The 18,268-nt window shown below is 54.9% G+C and overlaps 2 protein-coding genes across 10 annotated transcripts in view; one reads left to right on the forward strand and one right to left on the reverse strand.

Annotated features, from left to right (window-relative positions):
• The first annotated feature begins 103 nt into the window (after window positions 1–103).
• On the forward strand, window positions 104–18,181 carry ZNF276 (zinc finger protein 276). Of its 2 annotated transcripts, none has more exons than XM_059906345.1 (11): window positions 104–176; window positions 5,480–5,783; window positions 6,043–6,089; window positions 6,191–6,637; window positions 7,594–7,672; window positions 8,866–8,949; window positions 13,219–13,329; window positions 13,410–13,485; window positions 13,657–13,774; window positions 14,889–14,988; window positions 15,056–18,181. In XM_059906345.1, the coding sequence occupies exons 2-11, from the start codon at window positions 5,500–5,502 to the stop codon at window positions 15,294–15,296; spliced, it is 1,587 nt and encodes a 528-aa protein (XP_059762328.1). In that variant the 5' UTR covers window positions 104–176; window positions 5,480–5,499; the 3' UTR covers window positions 15,297–18,181. The 2 variants fall into 2 exon arrangements, with proteins under 2 accessions (XP_059762328.1, XP_059762327.1); XM_059906344.1 differs by lacking the exon at window positions 104–176 and adding an exon at window positions 810–1,026.
• FANCA (FA complementation group A) overlaps window positions 14,168–18,268 on the reverse strand; it is a 50,155-nt gene continuing 46,054 nt past the window's right edge. For 2 of the 8 annotated variants that reach the window (XM_059906340.1, XM_059906336.1), the window contains 6 exons: window positions 17,312–17,374; window positions 16,918–17,020; window positions 16,442–16,517; window positions 16,150–16,303; window positions 15,921–16,013; window positions 14,168–15,737 (listed from right to left, as the gene is read on the reverse strand). In XM_059906340.1, coding sequence (XP_059762323.1) covers window positions 15,630–15,737; window positions 15,921–16,013; window positions 16,150–16,303; window positions 16,442–16,517; window positions 16,918–17,020; window positions 17,312–17,374 — 597 coding nt within the window. In that variant the 3' untranslated portion in view covers window positions 14,168–15,629. Of the gene's footprint in view, window positions 16,304–16,441; window positions 16,518–16,917; window positions 17,021–17,311; window positions 17,375–18,268 lie in introns of all 8 variants that reach the window. The other 6 variants (XM_059906334.1, XM_059906335.1, XM_059906338.1 and 3 more) reach the window with 5 other exon arrangements.

The following is an 18,268-nucleotide window of genomic DNA, read 5'->3' on the forward strand; positions in this document are numbered from 1 at the left end:
CGCGGGCGCGGGTGCCGCCCGAGCCCCGGACCGCCGGAAAAGGCGGTACCGGCGTGCGGCCACTTCCGGCAGCCCCGCCCCCCGACGCGCGGCGCGCTCCGCTCCTGGAGCTGAAGGGGCGGAGGTGGGGGTGACGGAGCTCTCAAATACTCTCCTCCCGCAGTTGCCACGACAGTGTAAGTGCAACTACCGATGCCATCATTCCTTGTCGGTGACAGGGCAACCGCGTACGCCCCGCCCCTTTCCCGCCTCATGCCGTGCTGCCCCGCCCTCCTCCGCCCCTCCCCTCCGCAGTCCCCTCCTCCCCTCATCGCCCCGCCCCTCCTCGCTACGCTTCTCCCCTCCCCTCCTCCCTTTCCTCGCCACTCCCCTCCCGCTGTCAATCCGTCCAATCCCTGTTTCCTCACCCTCCTCGCCCCCATCACTCGCCCCGCCCCTCCCTCATCGCCCCGCCCCGCTTCCAGTGAGTCCCGCGGAGCCGAACGGCGGAGTCGAACTGAATGAGCGAGCACAGTCCAACCTAGCGGACGAGAGGCTCTGGGCGGAGCAATACCTAGCCCTGCCTCTTGGCCCGGCTAGCCGAGCGGGGCCGAGCGGGGCCGAGCGGGGCCGAGGGGGGCCGAGCGGGGCCGAGCGGGGCCGAGCGGGGCCGAGCGGGGCCGAGTGGGGCTGAGCGAGGAGGAACGGGGCGGAGCGCCGGGCCGAGCAGGGCCGGGCGGGGCCGGGCGGAGCCGAGCGGAGCCGAGCGGGGCCGAACGGAATCGGACGGGGCGGAGCGCCGGGGCCGAGCTCAAGCCGCCGCCACAGCGATGAAGCGGGACCGGCTCGGGCGCTTCCTGTCGCCCGGGGTGTCCGGGCAGCGCGGGAGCTCCGGTGGCGGCAGCTGTGGCCGTGGCCGGGCCCGGGGCCGCCCCTCCCGCAGCGGTCCCGACGTGGCCGAGGCGGCGGCTTTGGTGGCTGCGCGGCTGGGCTGGGGCCCGACGCGGGCCTGCGCGGACGCGGGCGAGGACGGCGCCGACGAGGCAGGTGGGTCCTGCCGTCCGGGCTCGAGGGGCGGCGGGCGGGGGCCCCCCGTGACCGCCGAGTGCCCCCGCGACCCCCCAGGCTTCCGGTGACTACCCAGCCCCCCGTGGCCACCCGTCTCCGCGACCACCCGGCCCCCGGGGAGCACCGGCCCCCCGTGACTCCCCGGCCCCCCGCGACCACCCGCTCGCCCCCGCGCCCCGCGACAGCCCGGCCCAGGGTGCCTTGGCTCCTCAGAAAGCGGACTAGGCCTCCCCGCCTGGAGGGGGTGAGGCGGTCTCCGCGGCGGACGCCGCAGCTGCGCTGGGTGATGTTTCGCAAGACAGCTGTCCTTTCGGCGCCCACTCTGAGCTCACTGAGTAATTAGTGCTCAAGTCTTGCCGTCTGTCGGGCAGGCCTGAGTTTCAGTCGTGGTTTTGCCCTGTGCTCCTTGGATAATGGCTTAATCTGGTCTGGGCCTTAGCTTCCTCTTCGTTAAAACAGAACTAAGAGGGTTAAGTGTAGGAGTGCCGGGGCCCCCTCCTGGCAGGCGGTATGGGCGTTAATATGCACTTTGCCTTCGTGTAATGCTTTTGCCCCCTCGAGAAGGACTTCACGCTTCTGTCATGTAGTCCTCCCCCGGGGCAGAGAGGGAGGTGGCATCGTCTACACTTGCAGACAGGAGACCCCCGGAGAAGCAGAGCATGGGCGCGGCTCTTTCAGTTCTGGTCGCAGGAGGGTGATGTGAAGAGGAATGAAGTTTCCAGCTTAGTTTATGAAGTTCCATAGCTGTGGAGGCATTTATCTATTTACTCAAACTTTCTTTTTTATTATTATTTTTTTGGGGGGGAGGAGTTTTTTGAGGTATAATTGGCACATAACATGATATTGGTTTCAGGTGTACTAGGTAACATCCATCACCCCTTGTAGTTAGAAGTTGTTTTCCCTTCTAAGTTCTCTAAGATGAGAACTTTTAGGATCTACTTTTAAGATCTCAGCAATTTTCAAATATACAACGCAGTATTATACTGAAGTATCTGTAGTTACCATACTGTATAGCACATTGCCAGGACTTATAACTGGAAGTTGGTACCTTCTGACCACTTCATGCATTTCACTCACCACCCCACTCCCCTTCTCTGGCAACCACTAATATGTTTTCTGTAACTGTTAGTTCAGGATTTTTCTTTTTTTAGATTCCACGTATTAGATCATATGGTATTCATCTTCCTCCATCTGACTTACTTCACTTAGTGTAATGCCATTAAGGTCCATCCATGTTGTTGGAAATGGCAGAATTTTCTCACTTTTTCATGGCTGAGTAAATATTCCATTGTGTATATGTACCACAGTTTCTTTAAACATTCACCCATTGGTGGACACTTCGGTTGTTCCCATACCTTGGCTATTATAAATAATGCTGCAGTGAGTATAGGGCTGCATATATCTTTTCAAGTTAGTGTTTTCATTTCCTTAGGATAAACACCCGGCAGTGGAATTGCTGGACCGTGTAGTAGTTCTGTTTTTAATTTTTTGAGGAACCTCTATACTGTTTCCATAGTGGCTGCACCAATTTACATTCCCATCAACAGTGCGCAAGGGTTCCCTTTTCTCCACACCCTCACCAACACTTGTTATTACTTGACTTTTTGGTGATGGCCATTCTGACAGGTGGGAGTGATATCTCATTGTGGTTTTAATTTGCATTTCCCTGATGATTAGTGATGTTGAGCACCTTTCCACGCACCTGTTGGTTATCTGTATGCCTTCTTTGGAAAGAGGTCTCTTCAGATCCTTTGCTCATTTTTAAAATCAGATTATTTGTGCTCTTATTATAGTGTTGTATGAGTTTTTCACATATTTTGATTATTAACCCCTTATCAGATACATGATTGGCAAACTTTTTTTCGTATTCAGTAGGTTGCCTTTTCATTTTGTTGATGGTTTCCTTTGCTGTGCAGAAACTTTTTAGTTTGACGTAGTCCCATTTGTTTATTTTTGCTTTTGTTGCCTTTGCTTTTGGTGTCAATCCAAAAAATCATCTCCAAGACCCATATCAAGGAGCTTACCTTTATGTTTTCTTCTATGAAGCAGTTTTATGCTTTCAGGTCTTTCAAATCTGTAATACATTTGAGTTTATTTTGAGTATGATATAAGGTGGTGGTCTAGTTTCATTCTTTTGCATATGGCTCTCCAGTTTTCCCAGCACCATTTTTTTTTTTGAATTTTATTTTTTTATACAGCAGGTTTTTATTAGTTATCCATTGTATACATATTAGTGTATATATGTCAATCCCAATCTCCCAATCCCAACACCATTTATTGAAGAGACTGTCCTTTCCCCATTGTATATCTTGGCTCATTTGTTGTAAACTAATTGGCTCTATATGCATGAATTTATTTCTGGGCTCTCTATTCTGTTTTATTAGGTTACATGTCTATTTTTATGCTAACACTGTACTGTTTTGATTACTGTAGCTTTGTAGTATAGTTTGAAATCATGCCTCCGTGATCATGCCTCCATATAGTTTGAAATGACGCCTCCAGCTTTGTTCTTGTTTCTCAGGATTGCTTTGGCTATTCATGGTTATTTTTTTTTTGGTTCCATATAAATTTTAAGATTGTTGTATTTTTGTGAAAAGTACCAGTGGGATTTTGATAGGGGTTGCTTTAAATTTGTAGATGGCTTTGGGGAGTGTAAACATTTTAGCAATATTAATTCTTCCAACCCACGAGCATGGACTATCTTTCTATTTATTTGTGTTTTCAGTTTCTTTCTTCAGTGTCTTATAGTTGTCAGTGTACAGGTCTTTCACCTCCTTGGTTAAATTTATTCCTAATGATTTTATTCTTTTTGACACAATTATAAATCTGGTTGTTTTAATTTTTAATAGTGTGTTAGTATTTAGAAGTCAGCCAATTTTTGTATATTGATTTTGTACTCTACAACTTCACTGACTTTGTTTATTCTAACAGTTTTTTTGGTGGAGTCTTACAGAGTTTTCTATATATAATATCATGTGCAAATAGAGGTTGTTTTACTTCTTTCTTTATGATTTGGGTGGTTTTTATTTTTCTTGCCTAATTGCTCTGGCCAGGACTTCCAGTACTATGTTGAATAAAAATGGTGAGAGTGGGCATCCTTGCTTTGTTCCTGGTCTTAGAGGAAAGCTTTTAGCTCTTCACCATTGAGTATGATGTTATCTCTGGGCTTGTCATATATGGCTTTTATTATGTTGTGGTACACTTTCTGTCTGTACACAATTTATTGAGGTTTTTATCGTGAATGGATGTTGAATTTTGTGAAACATTTTTTCTGCATTTATTGATATGATTGTATGATTTTTATTTTTTATTTTGTTAATGTGTGTCACATGGATTGATTTGGGGAGGTTGAGCCAGCCTTGCATCCCTGGAATAAATCCCAACTGATCATTGTGCATGATCTTTTATTTACTTATTTATTTATTTATTTTATTTATATATTTTTTTGTTGCATCGGGCCTTGGTTGTGGCACACGGGATCTTTCGTTGTGGCGCATGGACTTCTCTCTAGTTGTGGCATGCAGGCTCCAGAGTGCATGGACTCTGTAGTTGTGGCGCGTGGGCTTCAGAGTGTGTGGGCTCTGTAGTTGTGGCGCCGGGCTCAGTAGTTGTGGTGTGTGGGCTTAGTTGCCCCGTGGCATGTGTGATCTTAGTTCCCCAACCAGGGATCGAACCCGTGTGCCCTGCATTGGAAGGCGGATTCTTTTTTTTTTTTTTTTTTTTTGGAAGGCGGATTCTTAACCACTGGACCAGCAGGGAAGTCTCCATGATCTTTTAAATTAATTGTTGAATTCAGTTTGCTGTTATTTTGTTGAAGATTTTTACATCTACATTCATTAGGAATATTGGCCTGTAATTTTCTTTTCTTGTTGTGTCCTTGTCTGGTTTTAGTATCAGAGTAATACTGGCCTTGTTGGGCTTCCCTGGTGGCACAGTGGTTAAGAATCTGCCTGCCAATGCAGGGGACACGGGTTCGAGCCCTGGTCCGGGAAGATCCCACAAGCTGCGGAGCAACTCAGCCCATGTGCCACAACTGCTGAGCCTGCGCTCTAGAGCCTGCAAGCCACAACTACTAAGGCCACGTGCCACAATTTCCGAAGCCCGTGTGCCTAGAGCCCGTGCACCGCAACGAAGACCCAATGGAGCCAAAAAAAAAACCCCAAAAAACTGGCCTTGTTTTGGAGGCATTTAGAATTCTTTGAAAGGTTTTCTAGCCCAGAAGGCCCTCCACTGGCCATTCTCCCCAAAGGCTGTGTATTCGCCTGGGAGACGGGAGCCAGAGGCCTGCCTTTGGCCCAGACCTGCGCCTGTGTTTAAGGGGCATGTCTGGGTAGGCCCCGCTCCAGGAGCTGGGAGGCTGGCAGAGTGTGGGCCTCACCTCCCCTGGGAGCTGTCTTGCATGCCTGACTTCATGTTTCCTGTGCTTGCCCAGGAACGGCCCGGGCCCTGGCCATGGGGCACTGTCGCCTCTGTCACGGGAAGTTCTCCTCCCGGAGTCTCCGCAGCATCTCTGGCAGGGCGCCTGGGGAGAGCTCAGAAAGGCCGCCCCCTGGGGACCGTGTTTTTGTCCGGGATTTCCAGCGCCTCCTGGGGGTGGCCGTCCACCAGGACCCGGCTCTGTCCCAGTTTGTCTGCAAGAACTGCCACTCCCAGTTCTACCAGTGCCACGGCCTCCTCACGTCTTTCCTGCAGAGGGTCAACGTCCCCCCCACGGGCCGCCGGAAGCCTTGCGCAAAGTAGGCGCCCTCTCTTGTTCGCTGGGGGCGTGCAGGAGACCCCGCGAGCGGGGCCGCGTGGGCACAGGGCGGCCCGGGTGGGAGCCTCCGCACGGGGAGCCCATCGTGCCGGGTGAGGCAGACGCTCGTGAGCACCAGTGCGACGGGTGTGTGGGCAGGGGGGCCCGGCGGGCGGCCTTGGAGGAGAGGGCTCAGACTGCCCGCGGAGCAGCCGCCGGGCCCACTCCTGCTCTCAGTGGGCGGCACTGCTCCTTTGCAGGGTCGGTGTGCAGCCTCGGACGGGGGCGGAGGAGGGAGCGTGTGTGGGTGAGTGCAACCCCAGGGTGGGGCGTGGGGTGGGCGGGGTGGGAGGTGCGCGTGCTGACCGTGCTGACCGGCCACGCCCTGGCGTCTCTGCCTCTCCTCAGTGGACCTGATCGCTTCGAGCCCCCAGGGCCTGCGCGGCTTGGTGGGGTGGGTGCACGGACACGCGGCCGGCTGCGGGGCCCTGCCCAGCCTCCAGAGGACCCTGTCCTCCGAGTACTGTGGCATCGTCCGGGCCGTGTGGGGCTGCGACCGAGGGCACGACTACACCATGGACGCCGACTCCAGCTGCGGGGCCCTCTTGCTGGACGGCGCCTTGGGCGTCAGGCGGACGTGGGACAAGGATTCGGCCCCGGGGCTCCCCCGGCATCGGGGGTCCAGCCCCAGCGGGGCTGCCCCTCAGAGCTCCCAGGGCAGAGCGACTGCGGCCGGGGCCGAGACCGAGATGCTGCCCAGCACGGACACAGCCCGGCCTCCTTCAGATGGCGACCCAGTGGGGCCTGGGCCGGGCCCCCCGCCTCAGCCAAGCCTCCCCCACAGCGGGGCCCCAGGTAGGAGGCACCTCTGGGCTGTCTGACCAGGATTCCTAGTCCTGGGCCAGGCAGAGCCCTCGACAGGAAGCGTGTGTTGGGGCGGTGGCTGCGGTGTCGTGCGCGGAGGGGCCGGGGTGATGCCGGGGGCCGCCTCAGCGCCGCCTCACGGCCGTCTGACAGCAGGGAGGGGCCAAGGACCCTGTTCCAGCACTTTCTGTGAAGGCACCCTCGTCTGCCCTCCAGGCTTCCTCTAAGCCTGCGTGGGCCCAGGGCACGGAGGGTGGAGGAGGATGGGGGCCTCGTGGGGCACGACAGCGGTTGGTGTCTGAGGCTCTCCTGAGCCAGCTGCAGGTCACTCCCTGGGCCTCAGCCAGCGCCCGGTGGGACCAGTGTGGACGGGCTGCTCTGGGCGGCCCCTTGTTCGGGGCCCGATCCCACGGCACTGTGGGTTGGGCGCCGCTGTTCGCAGACGTCGTGTTAGGAGGGCCAGGCTGGCTTCTGGCCCGCGTCTCTCGGCCCCCATGTGGGCGCCTGTTGCCGTGTGGGCACCAGGCTGCCCCGTGTGCTGACCCTCAGCCGCCGGACGGTTCAGAGTGAGGGCGACGCTCACGCTGGAGGGGAGAGACTTGTGCTGCACGGTTCTTAGAACTGCTTGGGTTTCTAAACTGTGTGCCTGCAGTACTCGGATAACAGTGATTTTTTTAAATGTCCCAAAACATCCACAAAGTACAAGTCATCCCATCCCAAAGCGGCTGGATCCGAACCCCTGGGGAGGGGCTGGGCTTGCTGGTGTTGCTACTGTTGGCTCGACATGGGGGTGGCCCGGCGCTGGGGCCACCCCCATGTGGGGGATGGGTCGGGAGGTGAGTGACTTGGAGGCAGGGGGACCCCAGGCTCCCCGTCATCCTCACGGGGAGCGCCGCCTGGCCGTCTGGGGGTGATGGGTGACTGGAGTCTTGTTCTTTGTTTCTCAGGGCAGTTGGGTGAGAAGCAGGTTCCATCTCCAACCTCGGATGATCGGGTAAAAGACGAGTTCAGTGACCTTTCTGAGGGGTGAGAGAAGAGTGGGTTTACATAGCCTAAAATTCCTCCTTGGAAACCAAAGGCTGCCATCCCAGGGGCCGGCAGCCTGGGTCTCGGCCGGCCTCCCCCCTTTCTCTGTTGGGAGGAGGGGAGCGGCGGGGGGTGCTTCTAGGCTTCCGTTCCTGACTGGGGGCTCCTGGGTCCCCGGGGCACCTCAGACCTGATGGAGCTGCAGGGGGCCTGCCCAGGGTGGTATGGGAGTTACTCTGCTCGGATGGGCCTCTGGCGGGTCCTTTGCTGCTGCCGCTTGTCTCGCCCTCCAAGGCCTGAGTTTTGAGCCAACCCCAGGCATGACTAGAACAGAAGCCAGCCTCTGGCCCTCTGTCATGATGTGTTGGTGACATGGGGGTGGAGGCTCCCTACAGGAGGACAAACCTTCCTGGAAGGGGCACCTGTTTGCTCCTGGGGCCACCCTCGGGCTCCAAGACCAAACCTCTCGGGATGGAGGCCGCACACCGGCCAGCCTTCCCACCCTGCCCTGCGAGCTCTGGCTGGACTGCAGATGCACTTTTGTCCAAACAAGTAGAAGGACAGCGTGATTTTGGTGCCAGTGACGGATGACCCAGGTGCTGGAGGAACCCCAACGTGTGCGCCACAAACTCCCCCGGGGTCAGGAGGCCGTGGCTGTTCCGTAGCCACCAGCCAGCCTTGGGCCTTTCTCCGTGGGGAGTGTGGCAGCTGGGCTCTGTCCGCTGCCCAGCAGAGCCTGTGTAGTGACTCACACTTCAGGGTAAAGGTTACAGACGCACAGATGTTTTTTTGGCCTTTGTGACCTTTGAGATGACTGACAGCTGACCTCTCATCTGGGCAGGTGCTCACAGTTACGGGGGTGAGGTGACATTCTAAAAGCCCACTTCCTGAGAAGCCCACCTCTTGTGAGGGTCTTCACACCCTGCCTCGGGCCCCGGTAGAGAGGCTCTTTGGGAGTTCGGGGTCCTGGTGTCATGATGAGAAGTGTGGCTTACAGGGGATCGTCAGCTTGTGACCCTGGCTGGCGTGCCCTTTCTGTTAGGAGATGGGGCTGGAGACTTGGGAATTTTAGGCCTTTTGAGGAGAACTAAGACGTGCAGTGTGGGGATCCACATGGTGTCTTTAGACAGGAAGGTTCACTGGCTCCGTCACCGGCCCCGGAGCTTCGCTAAAGGTTCTCTCTTCTTTCCTAGAGACTTCCTGAGTGAAGACGAAAATGACAAGAAGCAGAATACCCAGTCCTCAGACGAGTCCTTTGAGCCCTACCCGGAAAAGAAGTAAGGGGGACAGTGGTGCTGTAATCTCGCGGGGTGTGGGAGGTGTCCAGTGGGTGACCTGGAGACGTGCGTCTGCCCGGGGGGGCAGCGGGGACTGGACGGAAGCTCGCCGCCCCTGTCTGCCTTGCTCAGCACGTGCTTTCTGCTTCTCTGATGGCCTGACCTCCCCAGCTCAGCACAGTGTGGCTTCTGGGTGACCCGGGAGGACCTGCCCAGTTCAGCGCAGGGACCTGGCCTGGCATCACCCAGGGGGACAGCAGCCAGCTGTGCGAGGAGCCCTGTGGATGTGACCCCGCCACCCACCCGCGTCTGCTGTCGGCCCCACTTTGCCGGCTCATCATCTGCTCTCGGGTCCGCCTCTGGCACCGATTCCCGCGCCACTTCCTCGTTGAGGCAGCCTGCCCCCAGCAGGGCCTTGTGTCCTCTCTCCATTAGAACACCGGCTTGTGGCAGAGAAGGCCGATTTTCACTTGTGTGCCCAGGAACACCCCAAACACCTCCAGTTAGTAGATGCCCAGCCTGGGCCTCTGACATGGAACAAAATCACGGGAGCACCACACCATCAGCCAGGAAAGCACAAAACAAAACAGAGAAGCAAGAATGACTTCCTTTTCTCCTTTAAGTTCCCATGTGGGCTGTGGGTAGAGAGACAGGAGAGGAGGCGGCTCAGGAGATCCCAGTCAGGGTGCGGGGCTGGCTGAGTCACGAGCCCTCGAGCAGGCCTGAGTGGACAGACGCTGCCTGGGGCCAAGAGGGGGCGTCAGGTGGGCTAGGCTGGGGAGACCACATCTCTCTGCCGCCCGGGGCCGTGGCAGGAGCCCCCGCTCCCCACCCTGAACTCCCTGAACCACCTCTTATGTCCTGCTGCCCAGCAGGGCTGGGGCCACTGGTGTGGGGACAAGGACAAGGACACCGGTGTCCCTGGGTTTCCAGGAGGCCCCTGGGAGGGCACACAGACACATGCTGTAAGACAGGACACACAAGGTATGTGTTCAGAGGCCTGTGGGAGGTGGGACTGGGCGGCAGTGGGCTGGCGGAAGCTCTGGGCTCAGCCCTGACGGCCACTTGGTGCCTCAGGTGCCATGATGTGAGTGCCAGCTGACGTCCTAGGATGGGGCCTCTGAGCAGCCGTGGTCCATGTGACCTTGCAGCAGACGTGCCTGTCGGGGTCCGCAGCCGGGCGGCAGGGGCCAGGGCTCCAGCAGGGAGCGGGAGAGAAGGAGCCTGAGCGGCGATGGGAAGGAAGGGCGCCGGCAGCCCCGCGTTGGGCGCTGTGGGCACGGTCCTCCTGCGTCTGCAGGGACCTCAACACCTCGTCCTTCAAGGACTCACCTGAGACACCCGTGGGCTCTCTGAAGCCTCCTGCTCTCAAGAAACGCGTAATCCTGTGCAAGCACTGGCTACGGTTCAGCTCTGACTGGGTGTCCAAGCCACACAGCAGAGGAGGAGGGTGGAGGCCAGGCCGGAAGAGCAGTTATTAGACAAAAGGAGGAGCAGCCTGTACAGTTGTCGAGAAGGTTCTTGTTAATACACTGTTTAAAGAGGAGGGCAGCTGTTTGTTTTTAATTGTGGTAAAATATACATAAGAAAATTTACTGTTTCACCAGTTTTTAAAGCGTACAACTCAGTAGCATTTAAGTGCTCTCACGATGTTATGCAACTATCACCACTATTTCCAAATTTTTACTGTCCCAAACAGAAACTCTGTCCCCATGAAGCAACGACCTCCCCTCTCCTCCCCACAGGCCTTGGCAACTCCTAATCTAGGTATCCATTCTGGGGACTTCATACAAGTGCAATAACATGTTATGTGTCCTTTTGCTACGGGCTTCTTCCACTTAGAATAATGTTTTTGAAATTCATCCATGTTGTAATGTGTCAGTTTGATTCCTTTCTATGACTTGAGTAATATTCTATTGTAAAGGGACTTCCCTGGCAGTCTCGTGGTTAAGACTCCACTCTTCCACTGCAGTGGGCATGGGTTTGATCCCTGGCCAGGGAACTAAGATCCCGCATGTTGCACGATGTGGCCAAAAAAAAAAATTCTATCGTATGGATGGACCATGTTTTGTTGATCCATTCATCTGTCAAATTTTGGTTGTTTATACTTTTTTGGCTATTGTGAATCATGGTATAAAGGCTGTTGTAACAAGTATCTGTTTGAGACCCTGTTTTCAATTCTTTGGGTCATATGGTACTTCTTTAACTTTTTGGGGAACTGCCACAGTTTTCTACAGCAGCTGCACATTCTACATTTCCTACTAACAGTGTACAGGGGTTCCGATTTCTACACATCCTCACCAATATTTGTTATTTTCTGGGTGTGTGTTTTGTGTTTTAATAGTCATCCTAATGGGTGTGAAGTGGTATCTCATTGTCATTTTGATTGGCATTTCCCTAGTGATGAGTGATGTAGAGCATCTTTTCACATACTTGTATCTTCTTTGGAGAAATGTCTATTCACGTCCTTTGCGCACTTTTTAATTGAGTTGTTTGCTTTTTTGCCATTGAGTTGTATATTTTCTCCCTTTTCTCCCTCTCTTCATAGTGCCCTTTGGTGCACAAAAAATTATTTTGAAGTCCAATTTACCTGTTTTTACTTTTGTTGGCTGTGCTTTTGGTGTCATATTTAAGAGAAACCATTCCCAAATCTAAGGTCATAGAAGATTTACCCCTAAGAATTTTAGTTTTAGATCTTTGATCCATTTGAGTTAATTTCTACGTAGGGTGTGGGGTAGGGATCCAGCTCCATTCTTTTGTACGTGGATATTCGGTTGTCCCAGCACCTTTTGTTGAAAAGACTGTCCTTTCCCCAGTGAGTGGTCTTGGCACCTTTGTCAAGTCAGTTGGTTGTACTTGCAAGGGTTTATTCTGGTCTCTCAATTATTCAGTTGGTCTGTATGTCTGTCTTTTTGCCCATACCACACAGTTTTGATTATTGTAGCTTTGTAGTAAATTTTGGAATCAGGAAGTTTGAACTCTCCAGCTTTGTTGTCTTTCAAAATTGTGTGGTTATTCAGTGTATCTTGAAATTCTATGTGAATATTTGGGGGTTTTTTTGGTAAAAAAACACCATTGGGATTTTGATAGGGATTGAACGTATAGATTGCTTTGGGGGATTACTGCCATCTTTACAATCCATGGGTATGAGATATCTACTTATTTAGGTCTTTAACTTCTTTCAGCAGCATTTTGCAGTTTTCAGAGTACAAGTCTTTCACCTTGGTTAAGTTTATTCCTAAGTGTCTTATTCCTTTTGATGCTATTAAAAATGAATTGTTTTCTTAATTTCCTTTTTGGACTGTTCATTGTTAGTGTATAGAGATAGAACTGGTTTTTGTGTGTTGATTTTCTACCCCGCAATGTTGCTGAATTTATTTTTCTGTGTGGGTTCTTTAGGGTTTTCTACATATAAGATCATGACATCGTGAAGAGGTAATTTTCTTTCCTTTCTAATTTAGATCCCTTTTTTTTTTTTTTGCCTAATTGCTGTGGCTAGGACTTCCAGTGTTCTGTTGAAAAGTGGTGAAAATGAGCATCTCTGTCTTGTTCCTGATCTCAGAGGAAAAGCTTTCAGTCTTTGACCACCAAGCATGGTGTCAGCTGTGGGCTTGTCGCTATGGCCCTAGAAGTTTCCTTCTATTCCTGACAGATTTCCTTAAACTCCTGGATCTAGAAAGAGAAGTGTGCATGTATCTTTAAGTCTTTGAAGGACACCACAGTGGGGGAAGTTGCTGTGTCTGGCCTGGTCCTCTGGGGCCTGCGAGACTGGCTGAAATGCACGACCCCACACGTGTGGAGGACAAGGTCCTCACTGCCCAGGGGCTGCGGAGTGGGGGACGGCAGTGGGCACAGAGCTCTCTCCTGGTTGCCGTGAGTCTCCCAGCAGGTTCCAGAAGAGTGGATCCTGACCTTTTTTCTAGCTTAACGATTGTTTTGTTGAGGGACTGACCCCCGAGTCTCCCCTGCCCCCCCATTTTCCATGCTGTCTCTAAAATTATGGTGTTGATGTTTCAGACAGGGAGTGAAAGCTGTCATGAAGGCCCACTGCTGTGTCCCGAGGGGGCAGTGCAGGGCCTCCACCTCCCTGAAGAGCTGTTCTAGCTTTGGTGGCCAAGGGTCAATTTGAGGGCCAGCCAGTCAGCACGGGGACTGAAGCAGGTTAGCCCTGGAGGCCCGAGGAGACCCACCTCCTGTTTGAAGAACAACGAGCAGCGCATATGCAAACAATCAGAAACATCACCGACTGGTGTCCTCTTTTTCCCCCAGGGTCTCTGGTAAGAAGAGTGAAAGCAAAGAAGCCAAGAAGTCAGAAGAACCAAAAATTCGAAAGAAACCTGGGCCCAAGCCGGGCTGGAAGGGCAAGCCGCGCTGTGAGAGGTGAGGGGCCGGGGCTGTGCAGCCCGTCGGGGCCGTGCAGCCCGTCGGGGCCACGGCTCCACGTGTGCTCTGCATTGCAGGGAGGAGCTGCCCACCATCTACAAGTGTCCTCACCAGGGCTGCACGGCCGTGTATCGTGGGGCTGACGGCATGAAGGTGAGGGCCCCGGCCCGTGGGGAAGTGGGGGAAGCCGGACAGGCCCGCAGTGCTGGGATCTGTTCCTCTGGGGAGAGGAGGGTGCTGAGCAGGGCCTGTGGGAGGAGGCACGTGCTGTGACCAGGGGTGTCGGCCAGGCCGAGGCACTCAGGTCCCCGGTCCCTCCTGTAGAAGCACATCAAGGAGCACCACGAGGAGGTCCGGGAGAGGCCCTGCCCGCACCCCGGCTGCAACAAGGTGTTCATGATCGACCGCTACCTGCAGCGCCACGTCAAGCTCATCCACACAGGTGCGTCCCCCCACCCACCCCCATGGACAGGGCTGCCTCCTGGGAAACTGGCGCCAAAGAATCCTGGTACCTCTCTGTGGGTTTGTCATGTTTTTTTAAATCATTACTAAGAAAATAACGTGTGGTTTTTGGATTATAAAAGTGACCCACATCCAGTGTAGAAACTGGGGGAGGAAGCACAGTGAAGACAGTGCCCTGGTCATCACCGCCCCCTTCTCTCTCTCAACACGCGTTCATACCTTGGAATCGTTCGTGCCTGGTGCACGTCGTCGCTGCTTCTGCGCAGAAGGCAGCTCTCCCAAACCACACCCCCTTCTAGATAGATTTGTTACCTGTGTCTATCCCTGAGAGAGAGTTTTTTGTTTCGAACTTTGTAAAAATGATTTACTTCACTCAGATTTGACAGTTTAATTGTCGGCGCACATTTACTTGTTGTTTCCACAGCGAAACAAACAGTTTTCCTGTGTTTTTTGCTCCAAGTGTTCTTGTCTGTGTCTTCTAACGAACACAGTAATTCTCTTGGGTTGGGTCAAGCTGTTCTCAGTCTGGATGCCAGTGGTCGTGACCACAAGCAGTTTTTGGTTTTAACACAGAAGAGGCTAGATCGGGTGCTGTCGGGACGGCTGCCCCTAGTGAGGGAGGAGCCTGCCTGGGAGGCTGGTTCAGGTACTGGTAGATGAGCAGCGGGACGTGCAGTGACGCGGGGCGGGAAGCGCGTGGCAGCTGCCCCGCTGGCACGGCCCGCAGTGGGACCACTGGTGTGGGCGTGACGGTTCAAGTTCTGTTCAGGAGCGTTAAGATTGCCTTTGCAGTGGGTACCCCGCAGTGGGCCCAGCGTGGCGGTGGGTCTTAGAGTAGCAGCAACTGTGATCAGTCATCTATGAAACCTTACTGATTTGGCTTCCTCTAAAAATTTGTGCTCAAGGAAATCGGCCTAAAGGGCAAAAAACAGGCTCCAGATGAAATGTACACAGTAGTTGGAGAGGAAGCCGCAGCCAGGTGACAATTTCAGGCGGCACGGAGGGCTCTGTATCAGAGCTGTGTCACCTGTAAGGCACTCGGGCACCGAGGGGAGGGTGTCAGGGCCTGTGGTCACTGCCTCTCTGGTCCCCAGAGGTGCGGAACTATATCTGTGACGAGTGTGGGCAGACCTTCAAGCAGCGGAAGCACCTCCTGGTTCACCAGATGCGCCACTCAGGAGCCAAGCCCCTGCAGTAAGTGTGGGGGGCGGGGGGTTTCTCCCACCAGCGGTGCCCTGGCTCACCTGCCCCTGGCCCCCAGGTGCGAAGTCTGCGGGTTCCAGTGCCGGCAGCGGGCATCCCTGAAGTACCACATGACCAAGCACAAGGCCGAGACGGAGCTGGACTTCGCCTGCGACCAGTGCGGCCGGCGGTTCGAAAAGGCTCACAACCTCAACGTGCACATGTCCATGGTGCACCCCCTGACGCAGACCCCGGACAAGGCCCCGGAGCCCCCGCCTGGGCCCGCGGCGGGGCAGGCCGTGAAGGCTGAGCCCACCTGAGGGCACGCCCGCCCCTGAGCTCAGCGGGCAGTGACGGGGGTTCAGGCCTGACGGCACAGCTCTGCACCCCAACGAGCCCCCGCCCCGCATGCTGGGTGGCAGGGGCTCAGCACACAGCTCACGGGGCCTTGTGGCTTCTGCTCCGGGACCGGCAGTTTCTTCTCCTGTAAACAGAGTGACTTGGGGCCAGAAGCAGACTTCAAAGAATTGATTCCTCTCCCCCGCTGATGCAGTCGAGGTTTGTAACCCACATTTCAGGGCAACGAGAGCTCCACGTTACGCTTGTAATAAATTATTTACCGAGGAGCTGGGCTATGCCCTGCGCAGATCCTGTCAGAAGAGACGGGGCTCCTGGCAGAGGTCAGGGTCCAGCACGGCCTGCTGCCTGCTGAGGAGGGCGGCACGCACTTCCGGGTCACAGTCCGCACTCGCGCCCAGCAGCTGCAAGAAAGCCCGTGTGCTGGGCCCGTGCTGCCCCACGGCCCCCAAACACACACCCAGGGCCCGAGGAGATGCCAAGTGCTGGACGCCGCATGCTCGTTTTCCCGAAGGTGTTCAGCACCCTCACAGTGAACAGTGATGGGGACTTAAAGACAGACAGCAAGGTGAGCATCTGGGCGTTACCTCTGCCACGTCTGCGAAGCTCCTTTTTGGGCACCGAGGTATCGACTGCAGCAGAAAAAGACGAGCATTTGTTATCAGGCTTACGGGGTCGCCCTGGAGAGAAGACAGGCAGAGCCGCGGTCAGGGTGCCCACAGCTGCGCGCTGCGCCAGGAGGGGCTGCCCAGGCCGCAGGCCCCCAAGAGCTGGCCGCCCGGGTCCATCTGGAGACAGGCCTGGCCCTGCACCTGCCTGGGCCTGGCGCTCCCCACCGTGGGCCGGAGTCCAGACTGCACCAGTCTCCCCAGCCACGAAGAGGCCCACGAGCTTCAGGTACATGTTAACAGCAACGTGCAGGAAGGCATCTTCCTGGAGGAGGGCGTCCTTGTCAAAGTAGGACAGGAGGCTGAAGGCAGAGACGGACGTCAGGTGACCCGGACCTCACAGACCTCACTGAGGCTGGTGCAGGCAGCAGAGGAGCAGCCTTTCCCATCTCGAGGGAGCCCCGCCGCCCCTCCCCTGACCAGCAGGCCCCGGGGGTTACCTGTAGAAGGCGACCGGCAGCAGCCTGACCTGGTGGTCAGGGGCCAGGCGGAGGAGGGTGCGCCCCAGGCCGGCATCTGCAACACAGAGGGGCTCCGTCAGCAGCGCGGGTGCCTCCCTGCAGGGTCAGGGTCTTCACGGGCGTCGTGTGCCTGGTGACGCAGGGGTGATGTCCTCATGCTGCAGAGTAGAGCTTGGGGGCCGGGGTCCCTGGGATCCTCGATACTCCACTAAATTATTTTGCTTAAATGAGTCTATATACTTACCAAGAACAAAAACTTGCAAAAATGAGTTTTCAAAGTGAGCCCCAAGGAGAGGCTCATGTTTAACCATCTGAAAGTTGCTTCTGAAGAGAAGGACTAAAGAACGAGGCTGCAGTCTGACCCTGCCGCCCCCTGTGCTCCCTGCAGAGGGCTGGGAACCAGGACAGACACAGGCAGGCCGGCTGGCCGGCCGGCCGGTCTCCGGATTTCTCACCCGCTTCCGTCAACTGAAAGAGCGGCAGCCAGGAAATCCTCTTCCTCTGCAGACACCCCAGGACCTCGGCACAGACGTCCAGGGCCTTCAGGGAGCCAATGGCCTGTTACCCACAGAAGAAGAGGGAGAAGGACCCTAAGGTGACAAGTGTGCAAGGAAGAGGTGTCCACCTGGGGCCTCTGGACGTAAGACACCAAGAGGCAGGCCAACGGCCTGGGGTTTTCTCTCCTGAGGAAAGCCTTCGACACAAAGGTCCCAGGTGTCCCCCCCGCCCCGCCACGAGACCCTAACTCAGGAGGTCTCGGGGGAGATGGGGACCCATGGTTTCAAGTGCCCTGGGGGGTCGTGCCAGCTGCTCGCCGCCCTGCCTATGGCGGCAGAGGGTCTGACCTACCTGCGGGGTCAGATGTGAAGAGAGCAGGCCCATCAAGGAAAAAAAAAACAGGAAAACCAACAGCTGCAAATAAAAACAGGTCCACTCGCAACATTAAACTACCTGTGCTCTGTTCCCTTAATAAACGAGGAAAGAACACATTCCTCATTAATTGAACATTTACAGGCCTAGGTTATAAATCTCTCGTAAGTGGATCTCCAGAGAAAGAAAATTTTCCAGTCACTCTTACAGAGAGAATTTAATGGGTTATAAACTATTACTGCTTGGGGACCTGTCTCTGCTGATCCCTCAGGCCAGAGTGTGTGGAGGTGACAGTGGCCTGGAGGCTCTGGAGCCACTAAAATCCTTCCAGCAAAAACAACCTGAAAACTCTTAAAAATAGACTCTCCCTGGTAGTTTCTTACTTTAAATTATAATCACTAAAAACTCACAGCTCAGCAACTGTTCTCAGGCAGGTGTGTACGGCCTGAGCTACTGGGGGACCCTGGCTTTCATAGAACCAGGGGTTCAGCTGGAGGAGACACAGGGGAGCACGCCACAGCTCTGGGTAGGGGGCCCCGGGGGGTCCCACAGCTCCCAGTGGGGCCACCAGCCTGCCATCCGAGCAGCCCTCTGTACACCCTTGGTCTCTGCCAGCAGCTAACTGGGGTGCGGGTGCCTCGAGGCTATGAAACGGAAGGTCCCGCTGGACAGCTGACAGCCAGCCCTAACCCCCCACCCCGGGGTTGCGTTGATAAACAGGCCAAATAAAAGCACTTGAGAATGAAATGTAAAGTACCCTTTTTATCAGCAAACCTGAGAATCTAAGCCTTACTAAACCTACAAACCCAGTAAGTTTTTGCTTCCAAATAAAGTTACAAGCACCCCAAACTCTTGTCTGTCCTTGAAAAGCACAGTGTGGTCAGAACCCTGAGAACCAGTGAGGCTGCTGGAAAAGGACACGCAGGGAAAGGATCT

Source organism: Balaenoptera ricei, chromosome 19, assembly GCF_028023285.1.
Source record: "Balaenoptera ricei isolate mBalRic1 chromosome 19, mBalRic1.hap2, whole genome shotgun sequence".
NCBI classification, from domain to species: Eukaryota; Metazoa; Chordata; class Mammalia; order Artiodactyla; family Balaenopteridae; genus Balaenoptera; species Balaenoptera ricei.

What these genes read in the sequence shown, in the direction of transcription:
- ZNF276 (XM_059906344.1), top strand. Translation starts at nt 810, where the DNA reads ATGAAGCGGGACCGGCTCGGGCGCTTCCTGTCGCCCGGGGTGTCCGGG. An exon ending in TTCAGTGACCTTTCTGAGGG is followed by an intron (nt 7,673 to 8,865) that starts GTGAGAGAAGAG and finishes CTTCTTTCCTAG; the next exon opens with AGACTTCCTGAGTGAAGACG. An exon ending in GGCAAGCCGCGCTGTGAGAG is followed by an intron (nt 13,330 to 13,409) that starts GTGAGGGGCCGG and finishes TCTGCATTGCAG; the next exon opens with GGAGGAGCTGCCCACCATCT.